The sequence below is a fragment of the Anopheles moucheti genome, chromosome 3, assembly GCF_943734755.1.
Source record: "Anopheles moucheti chromosome 3, idAnoMoucSN_F20_07, whole genome shotgun sequence".
Lineage (NCBI taxonomy): Eukaryota > Metazoa > Arthropoda > Insecta > Diptera > Culicidae > Anopheles > Anopheles moucheti.
The window spans coordinates 14,009,813-14,029,192 of NC_069141.1; the positions used below are offsets into that span (position 1 = coordinate 14,009,813).

General features: G+C 49.2%; 1 protein-coding gene across 3 annotated transcripts in view; it reads right to left on the reverse strand.

The window, feature by feature from the left end:
- Nucleotides 1–18,556, reverse strand: part of LOC128305602 (uncharacterized) — a 62,876-nt gene extending 44,320 nt beyond the window's left edge. For all 3 annotated transcript variants that reach the window (XM_053043131.1, XM_053043133.1, XM_053043132.1), the window contains exons 1-4: nt 18,292–18,556; nt 18,030–18,213; nt 10,359–13,404; nt 8,075–9,676 (exon numbers count right to left, since the gene is read on the reverse strand). In XM_053043131.1, coding sequence (XP_052899091.1) covers nt 8,075–9,676; nt 10,359–13,404; nt 18,030–18,213; nt 18,292–18,556 — 5,097 coding nt within the window. The remainder of the gene's footprint in view (nt 1–8,074; nt 9,677–10,358; nt 13,405–18,029; nt 18,214–18,291) is intronic.
- Nucleotides 18,557–19,380: the final 824 nt, after the last annotated feature.

The following is a 19,380-nucleotide window of genomic DNA, read 5'->3' on the forward strand; positions in this document are numbered from 1 at the left end:
GTTCACTTTGCTCTGTGCGCGTTTGCGTCCTGCCCCGTGGGCAGATCCTTTCCACCAGGAGCAGATGTTAAATGTTGGTCCCGAGGCAAAAAAATAAATGCACCCAAACACACCGAAAACGGTTCGTCGGTATGATATTCAGGAATGGATTGTCATGGAGTATGGAAGATGTTTCCATCGGAAGAAAATACCCTTGTGTAACGGGAGTCAGCCGTAGGCAGCACAGCCAGAAACCTGTGTACACACATACACAGAGAGGCATCCAGCGAGCGACCCATCTCCAGCATCTCCAGCTGGTGTCTGACACGGTATCTTCCCATCGTATCTCTTCCGTACCATTCTTCTTGAAGATTGGTCTAGCATCACACATGCTCTCACGGTGTGTATATCCACATGAGGCACAGAACAACTTTGATTTCGTTAGTTAAATTGGTCTTCGAATGTAAACTCCATCCGGACAAAAAAAAACGGGGAAAAACCTCACGCGTGTGCCGGGAATAAGTTTTGGGCGACATCAAATCTCACGTCATGCGGCCCACCCAACACAAAAGCTGGAACACAGCGAGTATGTCCGCTTGAAAAACCGTCACTACCAGATACTTTCCAGGCTCGGCCGAAATGCCGAAACAAACTTCAGGACGAATAAATATGTATATAAAGGTTCATACAAAATTCACGCTCCGCAACATAATGCTCTTACGTGTTTGCGGGATTTGCGGGACGACGGCACTCTGGAAAACTGAGATTATGCCCCGGCAAAACCCACCGCAATACACACACCCCAAAACTCGGGACCAGCTCGTTTCGCATGGGTAAGGCAAATTTTTTCTGTACATTTATCTTACTCTCTCTCTCGGGACCGCTTGCTTATCAGTCCGACGCCATGGCAAGCTGCCTGTGCTGGGTACCGGCGTGTTGCTAGATGCTTAAAATAGCCACCACACAACTTAGCAGCATCTTAGCGCCATAATGAGAATTAATTTGTTTATGCGCTCGATTGTTTTCATTCCGGCCGGGGCTCTTGCAAGCTGTGGGCAACATCGCACTTAGACGAGACACAGCAACAAGGACAACCGATGCAAGTTAGTTTCGTGTTTGCGTCCTTTTTTTTCTGCGCCTACCACGATGTACGGCAGAGAGGAAAGGAGAAAAAATCAACCCAACAAACAAAACGGGGAATGCAATTTGTTGTGCCAGCGCTACTACTTCTACCAGGTGCCGCGCTTGTTCCAGCAGCGCGTAGGTTGACACTTGTGCGCCCTTGGCGACCGCATTTTGCACTCGTACACTTGTCCGGCGTTGGAATGCACCGATTGAACCAGCTGCCAGTGTGTGTAGCGACTCCGCAATGCTCACCGAACTGGTGGGTGCTACTTCGGCCCGTACAACTTGATAGTGATATCAAAATGGGACTGAGGTCAACGAATATGGAACAGTGAGGTGAAGGTGATACAACGTGGGGGTTGGGAATGTCAAATTACTGTTACTTGATAAATGAGCTCGTTTGTGCGAGTTGCGTACCGTAGAGAGACTTGGCCCAAACTCACACCATGCAAACGCATGGCTGGGGTTTTGAACATTTCCATTGCTAACCGATACTTCAATGTTTGTTGCCTGCTTCAACCAGCGTAATATATCAAGCAAAGGTTTCATTTCAGCACAAAAGACAAAACATCAATTAATAAACACGCTATTTATTCAAACCGACAACCTCCACGGGGCTGTTGGTGCTGTTTGAATTAAAACCCCCAAAAATAAATAGATGTAGACACATTTATCCTTCCTTTCATGGTCCTTCCCTTCACCGATGCCCCTTCCGTCTCGATCGTAAGAATCGTAAACATCTTATCCAACTTGCTGCTTCTTCCTTCGCTCGGCACACAGCAGCTTAAAAATCAATTAGTACGATCATCGCTTTGCATCGCGCTGTGTGAATGATTTATAAACTAAATTTTCCAAACCCAAAAAAAAAACACACCCGAACCGGATCCGTCCGTCCTTCAGACGACCGGGGGCATAAACGGTGAAAATCAAACAATCGTACTCCTTTCGCCTTAATGAAAATCCGCTTTCGGGGCCCTACGCACCACCGCGGAGAGATCTCGTCTAACTCGCTGGAATGAAATATCTTCGGTTTGGCGAATGGTCCGTCCATTACTCTTCACGCGAAGTGAGGCGAAAACTCGCAGCCTGGGTGGATACGATGAAGGATTATTAACATTGAAGTGATTTATCTGACTCTTTTCCATGTCGTATACTCTTATTACGGTCCTGCGTCGTAAAGAAACCTTGAAAACGTATACAAAAATACATTGGTATATTTGAATAAGGGTTAGGAGGACCGTTAAGTAGTGACATCGACACAAAACTGACACACCTTTTTAAACTTTGCTGTAAGCACTTTTACATTTGCCACTCTCTCCCGATAGGCTTTCCCGGCAGGTTTTTGGACGAAGGAAAGTTTGCTTCACAGTTGCAATTTCCGCACTTTACTGGCCGTCGTTCCAGTGTGAACGATCGTCATCTAGCGCAACCGCACGATGGAACAGGGGTGGACATGGAGATGAAAACTATTTAGAAGAACTCAATACCATCCTAATAGCAATTTTCTGAACAATGATAACGACGATAAAGGTGAAAATAAAATAAATCTATTTTTCATTGGGAATTTTGTTCCTTGGGAGCTGTAGGAATGTCATCCTTATTGCATATGTATTGGATTAAAAAATCCGACATCGAAGCAAAGAACCTTAATGAATTGAAATTACTCAAAATATTCAACGTTTCTTCAAGCCAAACATCCTCAAATTTCCATTTTTTTAAAGATGTGATTAATCCTTAGGAATTTGTAGGAAAAGTTATTCAATACATTTCATTTATTGCGCAACCTACGCAATTTCTACAACTCTAATAGCAATTTTCTGCACAATGAATGTGGTATCAGCTAATAAAGAGGATAAAAGTGAAAATAAAATGAATCTTTTTTTTCGTTGGGAATTTTGTTCCTTGGGAGTTGAAGGAATGTCATCCTTATTGCATATGTATTGGATTAAAAAATCCGACATCGAAGCAAAGAACCTCAATGAATGGAAATTCCTCAAAATATTCAACGTTTCTTCAAGCCAAACATCCTCAAATTTCCATTTTTTTAAAGATGTGATTAATCCTTAGGATTTGTAGGAAAAGTTCTTCAATACATTTCATTTATTGCAAAACAAAATGTGACATGAAATCACTATCAGTTTAATTTATAAAAAATTGAAAGCTGTCGTGAAGTTCATGTATCTCGTTTGATATTGTATAATTTTTGCAGCAGTTGTAGGTGAAAAGTCTTCAAAAGTTTCACACAACAAATGAATTGTCCAAATGCTTGTTCCAAATATTCCCACCGTGCACCGTTCTGTGCGAGTGTCCGCTTCGATGATTATTAACTTTTCACACACAGCGGACTGTTCAGCCAGGGTACATCCTGTTTCCGGTACCGGATGCTCTATTACTGTTGCTGTCACACGGCGCTGACTGGTAACTAGCCACAAATCATTCTTCGTCGCGAGTCAATATATGAACGGTTGGCACAATGTTTCGGCTCTGTTTACCCATCGCAGCGCCGTTGGCACGCGATGTAAATTCGATTTGGCACTGTTTGTGGTACATGCACGGCCAGTCGTGTCGCACACGACGTACTGCACCGCAACGAAACGCTGGTAAATATTTGTATCGACCGCCTGAGGCCTGGGGCCAGCGTAGTACACATGCCAGCGCAGTGTAAAAGCATCTCTCATGCTCACGAAAGTACACACTGTTGCACATCGATTCGCGCGTACATTGACTCGCTGTACTTCGAGATTATTAAACGGAAGCCGGGTATGTCACGTGAGATGCGAAAGATGGAGTGTGTGTGTTGAATTTATGCCAGAACGCGCATAAATCGTATGACACTTTGGCATCACACAAGGTTTCAATCTCACGCGATGTGGAGGCGCTGCCAATTATTCCCGTGTGGGCAAGAGTCAACAGTACGAGTTTCAGCCAGCCGACAGGCTAATGTGATGCAACTGTGACGAAAGCAAAACCCCAGAATGGGCTGGGATAGCATATCGAAAAATCCAATCAACTTAGACGAGCGTTCGCCAAACTTCGGGAGCTACATTATAACGCACAATAGGTATCGGGAAGAAGCAGCTCTTTAAATATTAAATTATCTCCCTCCCAGTCCTCTTACGAACTACTACGTGCGGATTTAGAATGGTGCTTCGCTTCATTCAACCACTGGTACCCCGGAAGCGTATTTCACATTTCTATCCGCTTGCCCAACCACACCACGGATTGGTCGTTCGGATCGTTCCGTTCCGGGGTGGGAAATAAATTTCGCCTCTAGGAAAAAAAAATAGACAAAACCCTCAACACCCTTTTTCCTTCGGATGAAATAATTAGATTCCGGTCACAAACGCGCACGCGGGCGTTTTTTTTTTCACCGGGTCGATTGAAGATCGTGCTGAAGAAAGGCACCGATTTAGCCACCGTAGTGACGAATGTGTTAGCCACCGTTCTGGAACACTAGACGGAGCTTTCGGTCTAAGGTCAGCGACAGACCGTTGTGCAGAAAAAAAAGGGAGGCTCTTTCAGGTCGGCATATTCGGTGTGCTCGGTTGCTATCGATTTTCTCATCCTCTTGGTTGGCTTTCCCATTCCCGGACATCAATAGCTACTCGTTCGGACGACCCGGCCGATCTATCCGAAGTTGTGTGTATGTCGGTCGGATTTGGCCACTGCATCGGCAAAGTGCAGACGGACCGTACATTGCAGTAATGCTTCGCCGTTGAACTTCCGAGAACACTGGGCTTGAACGCATTGTTGTTTCAAGCCGAAAATAAACCTCCAGACCAGACACGACGGATGCATTTTCGTAGCCGGAGCCATGAAAGCTGAGCCACACGGAAGTGTCCATGCGCCCTTGGAACTGAAACCCACCCTTGTGTCAGTCGGAAATTTAAACCGGCAAACTGGGTCCGGGAATAAAGCAGTTTACAGTCAGCTTTTACGCGCGAGGGTTGTGGGGCACGGGAGGCACAATTGTTGCCGGCACAACGCACCGCGATATAAACGTGCTGGGTTCAGGTCGCTAAAGTCGCACACCACGTAATGGCGCGCGGCTCGCAACATGACGGACGGAAGGCGTAAAAAGGGCCACAATCCCGTTACAACCGTCGAAGCACATTAATTCAATTAGTGACGGTCCTGCAGCGATATGGGAACGGAAGCTATCCGGTTGGGATATGGTTGTTGTGTTGTTGTGCTTTGCACCGTCTTCACTCTCTCCAACACGTCCACGGAAACTATGGCCGACCTGGTTGGACAGCTGAAGAGAGCGCGAAATGGTAAGTTTTGTCTGTCGCTTCTTTAGCATTTACAAAAAAAGCGACCCACCACGGCCAAGTGTTCGCGTGCGGAACGTAAAGTTCACGCTTCAGGTGACGGACTATGGCGGTGCTACGGAACCGTATCGGTTTTACACCCCGGGGGGAGACAGCGTAAAAGAGAGCGCACGAGGCCAGTGAACTACCCCCTTTGCATCCCGGAGGGAGTTAAACATTTGGCCAGCGTACCAACCCGCCCAAGCGAATGATAAAAAAAAAAAACGACCTTTACAGTGAAACTGTCTGTCTCACCGAGAAGAAGTTCTTCGTCATCCCACTCCGGTTTGGATACGTTTGATGTGCTTAATTCTGGCCAAAAAAGTGAGCCAAGATTAGGCCTCCTTTGTGAAGAAGCCCAACCAAACGGTTTTTTTGTAAGCGATTTTATCGAGCGAGTCTCAAGGTTTCTTGGCTGCTTGGTGTGTTCATGTGCTCGGAAAACTTCTCGGTGGGTAGAATATGTATTCCGCCGTGCCACGTTGCGCGACGGGTAGTTTAAACAGGATAAAACACATCTACCTCCACGTTAGCACAGTGGGCAAAGTTATTCAAACTGACAGGTAAATCCATTTTACACCCACCTATACATGCGGTACACGTCGACGAACAACGCCCTCCAAAAAATAAAAGTTCTAACCATACGGGTATCCTTTGCGCATCTTCCTCGTGTACAGCATATGTCTATAAAGACTTACAGCCTGACCGAATGCTTACCTAAGCAACTGGAATTTTACCAAAAAACTACGTACATTCTTCCAACGGTTGCGTTGCTCTGGCGCTACCTTTAAGCTTAAACCTTTTACCAATGCACTAGAGCTCAACCTACCCCAAAAAAACAAAACAGAACTCTGGCTGGTCGATCGTCCACCGTTCGAACCAGAAGGTAGACAGCAACGTAACATAAACGACCGTGTCTCGTCCGTTCCAGTTGGACGCTATCCAGCTCAGAGGAGGGTTGCCCATTGCGGTTTAGTTCAACAGGGGGTAGGCAACGCAATGGGTAAAGCGCGCCAGATGTTGTGCGGTTGCTGTGCTGGCCACGGTGAAAGCGACCAAAACAAAACATGCACACACACACGCATTATCGTTTGTTTTTATTTGTGTCGATGGGTTCTAGAGGAATTCATCAGGAAGCCAGGCATCGATTGAGGATGAACCGACATTCCACGCCGCTCATGGTATTAAAGGTATTGCGCATTGGGGTTTTGTGTTTTTTTTATAGTTACCCCATAAACTGGTTCGAATATGATCCCGGAATCGTAAACATTACAAAGCTTTGTATCCGCTTTTTTTTTTCGCTGTTATTTTGGGGATATAGCCGAGAAGTTTCCGACTACAAAGAGAATACCTACTAGATCAGTATTATTGAAGAAACGTTACCACCGAAAAATGGTTGGCCTCTCCTGACAAACACCCTTACATTTATAACCTTCAATAAACACTCTCTTAACAAAAAAAGAAACCTGTACCATCTTCATGTTACCTTAAATGATGCGAACACGCGAAGGTACACCAAAACAAACGGATCGCTTTTATCACAACATACACCACCACGCGTGGACAACTTCATTCCAGGCAAACATTTGGGCAATGTTTGTGGAACACCCTTGGAGCAGAGGTCCATCAAAACCAAACAAAGACGTTATCAAACCAAACGAATGGCAATTCCAGATAGTGCAACGTGCATTGTTGCCGGCCAGGCCTGGAATGCATCCCGAAATACGTGCACCATCAAAGCACCTGTGCTGTGGACGAAGCTCCGTTCCCAAACAAATGCCCCGCTGGAAGCCTGAAAATTATCACCGAGAGTGCTCGGGCTCTGAGGTTCTTTTTTGTGTGTAGCTCCTATATTCCCCGAGTGGATCATTACGGTTGCCGTACACAACCGGCATAACAATGGCTAGCTGACGACATAACGACATCTTCTCGACACGAATCGAGCACCGAAAGGAAAGGAATTTCGAGGATGCGACTGGATCCCTCTCATCGTGAAAAAGGGCTTTCCGGTTCCATTTTCATCGCACTATCTCGCCCTAGCCACACCGCTTCCTGTCACACTTTCTACACCTTATATAAACGACCTGAAATATAAAAACACTCGTACAAACAGGGAACAAAGAAGGAAACCCCTGGCTACACATTCTTCATATTGTATGAGAGGTTGAACAGGAGAAAAAAAAGGAACATTCCAGTCGTAACTCCGAGTTCCTTCGTGGTCTGTTGTCCAATTTGAAAATACCTCCCGCAACTAATCATAACCGAGTAGAAAGTGACAGTGAGAGCAATTCTCTATCCAACGCGAGATAGCTATTTGGTGATTGCCCTTCTATAATCCGTTCCGAAATGTGGCCGAAAAAGGACATCAGTTTATTAGTGGTGCCGTTTGATGTAAACAATATGAGACTCGTTTGTAAACTAACTCCTAACGCTAACACGCAATGCATAATGTCTAATAGGACGCACCGTTGCTGACCGTTCGATTCTGACCGCTTTTTTTTCGATGATTTATTACCTCCTTTAACGGAGAGCCCAAACTGAACCCCACCGTATCCCTCCCCACATCCCATTTCCATCACACACGCACCCCACATTCACGTGCTCTGATCGAGACGGGTACTGACGAAGAAGCACAGAAACCGCTTTAGGCAGAGACTCACCAGAACGTTACGTTGGTTTTCCTTGTCCAACAGGAACTCCATGCTTTTGTGGGGTCTGCCGGGACCATCGGTGCTGCCCGGTGCCCGGTGATGGTGGTGATCCTTGATGCCGTTCGTCGGCCGCTGGGCAGGATCGTGCACCTGCAGTTGATGATGGCCGTGCGGTATGCCGGACGACGGGTGTTGCTGGTGCTGCTGTTGCTGCTGCTGCTGCTGCAGGTGATGGTAGCCACGGTAGTGCTGGCCACCGCCGAGCTCCATCAGCGAGCGCGTCTTGCCCGAGATGATGGTCTCGTGCGTGTCCAGGTTGGTCTCGATGAGACCGATCTTCTGCTCACTGCCCATGATGCTGCCGCGGTGCACTAACCGTCCGTCACCGCCCGCACCGTAATAGTACTCGTCCTCGTCACCGTACCCTTCGACGCTTAGCGTGTCGGCGCCACCGTGGTAGGAACCGTATGAACCGTTGGCCGCGTACTGATGCTGCGATGGGCTACGGCGCTGGTAGCAGGACGATGACATTGTCGCCGTCGTCGTGGTCGAGTCGAGCTCGTCCTGTTCGGTTTCCCTCGGTGGCGTCGACGACGCACGCTGCGCATGTGCGTGCTTTAGCGAAGCGGGCGAGGTGCTGGAACGCTTCGCACACACACCGACGACGCGCGGTGGCTGCTTCGGTAGCGGTGGCTTGGAGCTCAACACGTGGTTCCCTGTCCCGGCCCGGCCCTGTTCCCCTGCCCCACCGTCACCGTTCAGTGCCGTGCTTGAGTCCGAACGGTAGTAACCGGTACCGCCACCGGGTCGCGTCACCGCTATCTCACAATCGTCCGGTTCGTCCTCCGCACCGGTGAAGCTATCATCGACCGTCACACCGGCCGCACTGATCTGGCGCTGCAGATAGGACGGCGGTTCGTCCGGCCGGTGGTTCTGTTTGCGCGGATCCTTCAGCGGAATGTAGATGAAGTCGGCCGACGCACTATCATTCCCACTAGCGGAGCTCGTACCACCGCGGCCAACCTTCGCATTGATGTTGTTGTTATTGTTTACCGCTGTCGGTGCGGTAAAGCTCGACGATTCCTTCAGCCCGCCAACGGCACCGGGGCTTCCCTTCTTTGATTTGTTGCGGAACGAAAATCGAAAACCGGACGATATGCGCGACAGGAAGGTTTTGCCCTTCTTCTCCGCTTTGCCATTTTTGAAGTTCTTTATCAGGCTGCTGTTGTTGGTGTACTGGGCCGGCATCGTTGCTGCCGATCCACCCTTACCCTGCACACTGTCACTACCGCTCACTAAACGCATCTGCTGCTCGCCAGCAATTAAATTTCTGCTCGCCATTGCACCATTGCTGTTGCCACCATTTCTACGCTCATCTGCCACCAACACTACACCAGCACCATGCGTATCACTCATTCTGTTCCGGCTCGCTTGTCCGGCACTAGATAAATCACCAGCGTATGATAGATCACTAGAGGTCATCGTTACACCCGCACCACCATTAGCACCGTTCCGCTGCAACGTTTCGGCACGATCGTTTGCAATCAGCGTCGTCGGATGCTGCACATAACCGTCCTCTTCGCGGATCATCGCATACAGTTCACCTTCACTCTGCAAAGACGAAAATAGAAGGATTACTTCAGTTGCGTTCAATGCTTTTCCGTAGTTCTAACGATAAAAATTGAGAATTGTTTTTATTTCTATGCTTTTCGACTTGATCTATGCGCGGAATGCGCGACCGTGACTCACAACGATCCGCCCTGTCGACTTACCGGACACAAAATAAAGACACAATTGCGAATCGCGTAACCATGACGTGTCGGAATGATGCTGTCGGAACTGTCGGACGCTGATCGCGAGCATCCAAGAGAGCGCAGCAATGTACTCTCTTTCTCGCTCTTTCCTACACTGATTTCTCTTTTACTTTACAAATGTTTACGTGTCTCCCTCTCACAGCAGGACTGATCGCCCTGATCGAGTAGAGAATTATGTTTTTAACTCCATGTTACTCTCAGTTTACATTTTAATCTCTGTATTTAGTTTCTCTCTCCTACACACGATCGTTTATATCGACTGAATTGGGTGTGTATACACTTATGTCGACTTTTGATCGTATCAGTTGTAAAGAGTAATGGAAGTTGACAAGCTGTTTAATTAAAAATTGATCAGGCAACACGTGAGAGTTTCGTTTATAAACTCAAATCGATCTTCGACAACTAAAACTGCCACAGCCAATATGCGTTACATCCCTATTCTGAACGAGAATCCCACAAAAGTAACAGCAAATACGTACCTTATTCTTCGACTGTAGATTATTTGAATAAAATCGTCGATCACTAGTCGTATCTGGCACACCATTTCGTTGGTTACGTTCATCGTCTAGGCTTGGTAGACTGTTTGCAGCCTGTGGAATCGCGTAACGATCATCAGCTGAAGCTTCCCGTCCATTTTCCAACTGCAAATTCATATGATCCAGATCATCCGCCTCGAAATCATCCTCGTCGATGTCAATCTCAAAGTCTTGATTGGAAATAACGCTCCCATTATCATCCGGCTCCAGATCAGAGCTGCCCGTACTCTTCCAGATGATCTCCGACACTATCGGGCAGAAGCTGACACCCTTCGAAAGACCACAGCGGGAACTCGAAGCCGTCGCCAGTATGCTTCCAGTCGAGCGGCAACTCGAAACATTCCTCAGCGAGTTGTGATGGTCCGGCCGGGTGTCTTCGCCACCCTCACTGTCTGCAATCGCACCGTGGTAGTAGTGCAAGTTCGGTGTACTGGCCACAAACTCACGCTTCACCGGAATTGGCACGTATCGGGGCAACGCAACACCCCCATTAGCATGCAGCTCACTCGCCTGGGCGAGGTTAGTGGTGGACGTTTCCGTCGGATCGAAGGTACAACGTTCGAGGCTGGCCGCGTAACAGGTGACCAAATTGGTCGGATCCTGGTCGAAGGTTCTTCGGCGAGTTGTGCCGGATGGTGGGGGCGGTATCACAACCGTTGTCACCGGGTTCACCGTCAGCTTGGTCACCGGAACCGATGGACTTCCCGTGCTTTGCTGTGGCAGGTGGGGGTTGGTTTTGATCTGCGTACGGCGCGGCGGAGCTTGCGGAGGTGTCACAATGCCAAGGGTGGCGTGGAGTCGCGCACTGCCGGAAGCGTTCGACGACGAGCGCTGTTCTTGCAGGAAGGCCGCGATCGGTTCGTACGCTTCGGCTTGGTCGTTAATGATGGACAGATTGCGGTCAAAGTGGGCCGACATCTCCTCCAGCAGCGAGTGGAACACACTCTTCTCGTCACGATCGACCGGGAAAATGCAGCTTTCCTCATCGTCCGCTAGTTCCTCCTCCACCACCACGCTCACGTCCGACTGCTCCGGAAGATGTTCTCGCTGGTGATGATGTTCCATTGGCACCGTGAGCAGTGTCGTTCGCGGGACAATCGTGCTCGATGTACGGCTTCCACCGCCCAGTCTAGTGCCGCTGCTCGTACGGAACGTGTTGCGGCTCAGATAGTACTCATGCCCCCGACGCCCACCGTACACTGGGTCGTCCTCCTCGTCGTCACTGTAGTTGAGGGCGGTGAGGTTTGCGTAACTGGCGCGAATGTTCTGCTTCGGACGGGATGGGCTACTAGTGCAGCTGCCCGTTTGGAACGTTACCGTCTTGGTACACTTGACCGGTACGGTGTACGGTCGCTGCTGCTGCAAATCATACAGGTTAAAGTTCTTGCTCGCTACCGACTCGCCACAGGCACCGCCGTAACCGTGCCGCAGGAACTCACTGGACGCACTATCACTGTCGAACGAACCGTGGCGCGAACGGTTCGCAGATACACCGCCACCGTACAGGTTCAAACACTCGGGCACGCTGGACACGGTAAAACTGATTGGATCGTACAGACCGACGGTGCCGGCCGATGTCGACGGGGTCCGATCATCCGTGTGTCGCCGCGACCGCCGCTGTCGATCCACCCCAACAAGCAGATCGGGCGCGCTAAGGGACAGCACCGGTCGCAATCGGGTGCGACCGACCGGTGTGCTATTTTTAATCGCCGAACGCGACGACGACGCCATCGATGTCACCGTACGTGTGCCAGACTCCGCACCCTGCGGGCGCGACTCGCCCGTCCGTTGTTTACACGAACCGCTAACGTGCTCTATTTTTGTACCATTATTAATATTCGTCCACAGTTGCGGCTGTGGTGGCGCACGCTGCCGTTCGATTGTTGCCGGTGTTGGTGAAGATTCGATGCATTTGGCATCCCCGCTGCATCCATCGTCACCGTGCTGTTCCGGCCCGTTGCATCCCTCCCCGTCCTGTTCGTCCTCCTCATCCACGTCACACACCGTCGACAGGCGGTTTTCGTGGTACGCCACGTGGCGCATTTCCATCGCGATACAGTCCAGGCTGAGCGGTTGCTGCTGCTCGTGTTGCTGCTGCGTCACCGACAACGAGCCCGGTACCGGCAACAGTGTTGACGGAAACATCCCGCCACCATTACCGCACACGAACGTAATGTTTTCGGCCGAACCGAAGTTCGTCAAGCTTTTGGAGCGTGCGCGCAAACCACCGCCGCTGCCACCACTGTGCATGCTGCTGCCGCCGCCGCCCTGCTGCTGTAAATGATCACAATATCCACTGTCCTCGCTGAGGCTTTCGATCGAGTTTTTGTTGCGGGAGGCAATAGCCCGTCCGCTGTGCCGCTGCCGTTCGGAACAGCGGCCCGAATGGCACCGGACGGTCGCACTGAGCAGCTCCTCCTCGGTGTCACCGGCGTCCTCCGGTGTGGTGGTGCCACCGCCCCCAATGCTCCGGTCGGCCTCGCGCCCCACCAACCGATCTTCCGCCCCGGTCCGGTTATCGGTGTACCGGAAGCCACTGCTGCTGCTGCTGTTGCTGCTCGTGCTGGTGCTGGCGTTACTGCTACTGTCCGGACCGCTGCAGCTGCCGGTACTGCTCACGCTGGAGGACGTCGAGTAGAGCTCCGAGTCGCTGATGTTGAGTGCCGTCTGGGCAATACTCTTCTGGATGAGGTTCGATGTCGTTAGCAGATTGCTGCCAGCCGGTCCACCGTTGATGCCGGTTGTCGCCGGTTTTCCTCTGGCCGCGTCCCCACCATGATGGTACACGCCCGGGCTGGCGGTATTGGATTCGGTTGTGTACAGCGACGGTGACGATCCCGACAGTGGATGTTGGTTCACCGTGGTCTCATTCTGCAGCTGCCGTTCCAACGATTCAAACTGGATCAGCGACGACGAGCGGCTGAGCGACGCGTACGACAGACTATCCGAGTCGGTAAATAGATCATGTCCAATCTCATCGAATCGCAACCTAAGCGTCCCGGGTATTGTGGACACAATTGGAAGAGAGCACAAAAAAGAGACGGAAATTGAAAATTAGCAAATGGACGTATAGAGGATAGGGTTCAGCGTAGAAGTAGCTAGGGGATCGAATTGATCGAATCGATCATCACGAATTGCGTTAACGAGATTGGTTCAATCTCTTACCCCGGCGGAGGTTCGTCGTTGGATGCGACCGTACGGGTGGAACTGTAGCTATTCACTGTCTGTCTGGCCACTTGGTGCGCCGAGATGTTGGGAAAGGAAAACGGAAAAATCCTCCAAAACCGGGAGCTTGAACGCTCCCAGCCCACGTACACCCTTAACCTTCACAGCCAACACAGCAAACACAAACGCCAACGTGCAATAATTAAAATATCGGTCGCGGACAGCGATTAACCAGATCCAGATCCGAGAGGAACACAACAACAACAAAAAAAACACTTCACATTAGCTACCTTCACGTGTGCGGCGGCTTCCGCGGCTCGTCGGTTGCGCGCGCGCGTCTTGCAATATCTAAGCGCTCGGCGGCTCTGCGCGCAACCGACACGGCGCACACAGGGCAAACACACATTTGGCGTCGTTGTCGCGACTCGGCGCGAGTCGTCGCCACCACCACCACCAACAAAAAACGCGTGGCCCAAACACATTTCCGATAGCCGCACACAAACAGCCAAGCACGCAAACCTCCCCAAAACGGTGTGTCTCTCGCACACCGGAGACACCCTTCCATGTAACGCAAACCCGAACGCCTTCACAAGCGATCAGGCGGGTGCTGGGCACCGGGCTGGCATTTCGCGGAGCTGAGATGGAACGGTGGAACGCTGGAACGGTTCGCCCAATTCCACCGCTTGCGTGATCTTGCCGATCGATGCTGCGCCGTTGATGTAAACAACGGTCCGGTAATGTGTTGTGTCGCGCTTTCCCACCCCACCACCAGGTGCGCTTCCCAATGGTTTCGTCTCGATTGGGGCGCGAAATGAAAACAACCGCCGGTTTCCCGAAACAAAAAAAAAAAAATTCGGCTCTCGGTTGCCAAATTACCTTTCGCCCCAAAGAAACCGTCGACGGGGGTGGGAGATAATGTACGGAACGCGGCTGTTCACGGGGATTGTGACGCGTGTTGCTGCATTCTCTTTCACGAGAGGGTTTCCCTGTTGGCACGCCATACCCAAATCGAGGTATTAGTGTGATGAATGAGAGGGCGGGGGAAACAAAACCAACCAACAAGAAGCAACTTGGTCCAATTACCCGGCGGTTTTGACATGCCTGAAGGGACCGTGTGCGAGATCTAGCAAGTCGCGCACCGTGGAACGCGCCAAACAAATGGCCTTTTTTCTATACAGACAATGGTGATCTTTGTGCTGAGATCTTGGTGATGGTGGACAGATAGAAGTAGTCGTAGCGTCAGACCTTCAAAATTAGCTCCCCCGTGATGTCTAGTATCTCCTCATCGGGATCGCTACGTTCTTGAGCCGGTTAATCTGTCTTTGTGTGCTACCGATCCCCAACAGCTTTCCAAGCTCAGCTCCAAGCAATGAAACTATTCTAAGGAGTATAGGCCTGAAGCTAGCAATCCTCCACTGAACTGTTCAAGATATTCGACCTCAAGGTTTTGTACTACTTCAACAGCCCAACCATGCCGACATGCAAATGGCACATCCAAGTTGCTCTTTGTACGCTGTTTGATGCATGTGTTCGTTAAGATCCACCGACGTTAATATACCACGCGGTACCAACGCTTCGCCATCTGGATGAGTCGACACTCCACGCACTAAAGCGTCATTCTCAAATGGATTTGGTGTCGAGAGTATCGCTTGAAGGAAGTACCATGTTTTCAAGACTGTCAACCATGGTACTGGAGCTTGGCAGGACAACTGTTCGTGTCTTTTAGCTCTCTTTTCGATCTCTGTTATGATCGAACTGCGAACCTTCTGCGACTTCGCTATACCACACAGCTGAGCGCTGTTTTGTTATCATTCCTGCGGCGTAGTGTTTAGTCATTTGCAAATTCACATTCCTGACTGAATTACTTCTGTCAGAACTTGCAAGCCCTGTTTGCTCGGCAACCTCCGCGATACCGGGCAACAACACGTAATTGCACGTGATGTGCATACAGTGCACCGGTACGGTCGATGAAACAACGCAAGATGAGAACTCGATCCGTCAGGCGTGATGGGTGAACGAATTGGACGATTTGTGTTTTTTTACGCCCAGTCCCCTAAAAATAACATCGCAAGAATTTATGCGGGGGCAGTTTCAGTTCAGTTCTGAGCTTCGAGAGGTTATTCGAAACGGTTAACTGGCGCGATCGTATGTATACACATTACGCATCATTGAGGAAAGCGATTAAAAGTTCCAACACTGCTTTGCATCGTACATCAATCGACTGGAACCATTAGTCAATTAAGAAGGTGACCGTGGTCAAAGAGAAGAAATTAGATAAGCAGAGCGCCCATTACAACAATGGTCTGGTTACTGGTGCGCATCGCCACCAGCCAGCCGACTCTTTGAGGGCGATGAAAGAACATTCCTTTTCGTCAAGTCAACCAACGAAAAACTGCGGGCAAATGAACCTTCCAATGCGAGGCACGACCACATCGACGACGCAATGTCTACAGGCCCTAGCGGATGAGCGACATCAAACTCACAGTGGAAACGGGGACATTACTGTCACACCGTCACCACACACACTGCAACTTTAATAACCGCCGACAGTTGCCATTCTCCGCGGATCATTTGCTTTGTGTCAAGTCGCGCAAAACATCCACGGTGCTGCTCCGTTTCTGCGGCGTAAATTTGCTTTACTGTTACAGCAAACGGTACGACGGGCGCAACTGCACACATGGCCGGCACATCACCGTTTAATCCGTGTTCGTCGCATATTTGGTTGATTCCACCCTTTCGGAAGCCGCACACTGTCAAGGGCGTGCGGAATCGGTTAACGACCTGATTATGAATTTCATCTCGATGGAACTGCACGCCCGACGTTGCAGTATGGTACCGAGGATCAACGCACAGGAAGAACTCGATTTGTAACACCGACCACCGGCGCAAGGAAAGTTTGTCGATTGTGACCGATTTCACTCAATCGTCCACAGTGTATCTACAGCCGGGAATTCAAACCACTCGACCCCAAGTGAAAGACCCTTGAACCCTTGGTGTGTTTGTGTGCATGCCGATCTGTTCTGTCTTTCGCGTCTTTTATGGAGCAATGGGACGAATTTTCACTCATTGTCAGTTCCCATCGTTTACGCTCTCGTGCGCTGATGGATGCTAATGCTTCGGTATGTGCTGCAGCATGGAAAGTGTTTTACAAGCGGACCACAGGAAGTACATTATGCCCATTACGCTACGGCATTTGGAGAAGAAGACAGCGCGTAATGTAATGAAAAACGAATGAAAGTCTAAAAGAAAACGTAACATTCAACTGAAATGGATCGAACATTTTTTTATCTATTTAAGCACGATCAGCGTGTTGTAGAATTATACAAATAAAACGAATATTTAGATGCATATTTTTACACATTTAAATTTCAGTTGAATTTACCAGTAAAAAAACATATAAGTCTTTCTAACTAATTAAATTTTGTTATTAGTTTAACTTTCAGTCTCCATGGAAGTTAAGGCAGCTTTTAATATTACCGTATTAAATGCAATAAAATGTATAAAATGATTTGATAATAATTATACATACTGGTACTTTACGCTTTGAAAAGCATACCTTTGCAACCATGGTGTATCGCACATTGCATACCATCAGGCGCTCACTACAAAGATGACCGCTAGGTAGCGCTAACAAGTTTCGTTTGTTGACATGCAGATGGCGCTGATATTACTATTCGCTTAAAATGGCTGTTTTGTTTGATATTCACGTTCTTGAGCTTTACAATACAGCTACTTAATGCAAAACCCAATTAATTTATTTCTTATATTACTAGCAAGAGTTGGTTTCAATATTTAACTCTTCATTTCTATTAGAACCTGCATATTTTACAGCATATTCCCGACTTGCATTTGTGACACATTTCCATCAACGTTTCAAATATTACCATGTAGCACAACACATTGTCCTTTTGAAGATTTGGTAAAATACGAATCTCATTCGTATATTTCCACCCCTACTTTGCATTTCTGTCGGGTGTTTTGTTGCGTATACAAATAGCAAAGCTCTCAATGATAACTCCCCAATCACGATCCGTAAATTGTCGTGCAGTGAAGTCAGCTTTGCAGTAACAATTTATCATTATTTACGGTGCCTTTCTTGTAACGACAATAGTGACACGGACGTAAAAAGCATTCCTCACGAATGTCGCTGTCATTCCTGAGAGTGGAACTATTAAATACACATTTTGTTCCTCTTTCGAACCCCATGCACGTTTTTTCTCCCTGGGGAAAAATGTTTACAACTACCGCGATGTAAAACCATCACTCACGAGGAACCAAGCCATTTTTGGCTATCGTAATAGAAGGGAGCAAAAAAAATAACAAAACTACCACGTCCGACCATGAAATGATCTCAAAATGTCAACCAACGAATGGAAGCTGGCCATGTTTTTTTTTATCGCGCGCTCGTCGTACTTTCTGCGTGGATTATCACCGACAAACTTGACGTACCTTTGTTCATTGTGTCGCTTCATGAAATATTCATTCGCTTCCAGCCCGTCCGGTTCGCAAATGCGCGGCCGTCTGCCGTAGATGGTGGATAGATCGGAAGCAAGCAACTCGTCACCGAACGCTGTCTCCTGCTTCCGACGCTTCGGCGGACAGATGAAATCGCGCTCGGACATTGTGTCTTGATCTGCAAGTGAAAGAATGGGAACGTGATGTAAGTGGTGAAGGCAAACTAATAAGGTTTAACTTTGTGCGCCACGCTTACCGGAAGGAGTTTCGACGCGTATCACCGATTCGGCGTCGGAACCGCCGGAACTCCAGACATGATCGTACTGGGACCAGCTGAGCGGTTGCTGCGTTCCGCCCTGGTCCTTATCGCGCCCATCATCGTCGTCGGATGTTTCCTCGACGATCGTTTCCAGCATCCGGCTGCTGGTGGTGTTGTGTGGATTCGCCTCCGTTGCCTCGGCGTACGCCGGCAACCACGGGAACGAAATGTCATCCGATACGTCGAAAATGTTCTGCTCCATCCCGACGCTTACTACATCTTCCGCAACGGCACCCTGGGTGGAGAATAGAAACACAACACGTAAGTCACTTGAATAACCAAATATCATCTTCTCTGCACATGTTTCACCACAAAGTCTATTTTGTCAAAGTTTTTGTTCTTCATCTTGGCAGATTCCTTATTTTTGCCCTATAAACCTCAAACCCGATTGGGAACAGATTGGCACAGTCTCGTTTTCTTATCCGAACCCTTCAACGAGATTAGACCCACCAGACGATGGGATTCCTGAAGAAGCACTGAGCACCCTACAAACAGCTGCACCTCAATTTGTGTTTCCCAATGGCATAAAGCATCCTCCGCTACACCTTTTCGATCGTGGTATTTCGATTATCGAAAGTTGACCGAATTCTGCAGCACAAAAGCCGAACGGAGGGTGAGAGCGATTGTACGGGCCTTTAAAATGCGAAGGTTCGCGGCTGATGGACGGTTGCTTTCGGATGGTTGTTCATTTTCGCCCACTGAAGAGCAAACGGCGGTCGTCTTCCCAACCATCCGCTGAAGGTTCTGCCACGAGATGCCGGCAACTATCAAGATGCCAATCCTTGGTTGCATATTTCATAACCTGACTCGTCGTGGTTTGAGCCACAAACGCCGTTTAGAAACTCCCCGCACCGGGTAGCACACTGTTGCCCATGCCCGGGTCGATGAAAACGTACTAACTCGAACGAGGAATGAGGCCCCCGAAGCGAAAAGGAAAAAAAAGCGCAACGCGATCGCGATAAACTCCAGGTGAAGGTAGCACTGTTCTCCACGGGGAAGTGCTCATTTTCGGGCGCTGGGAAGTAG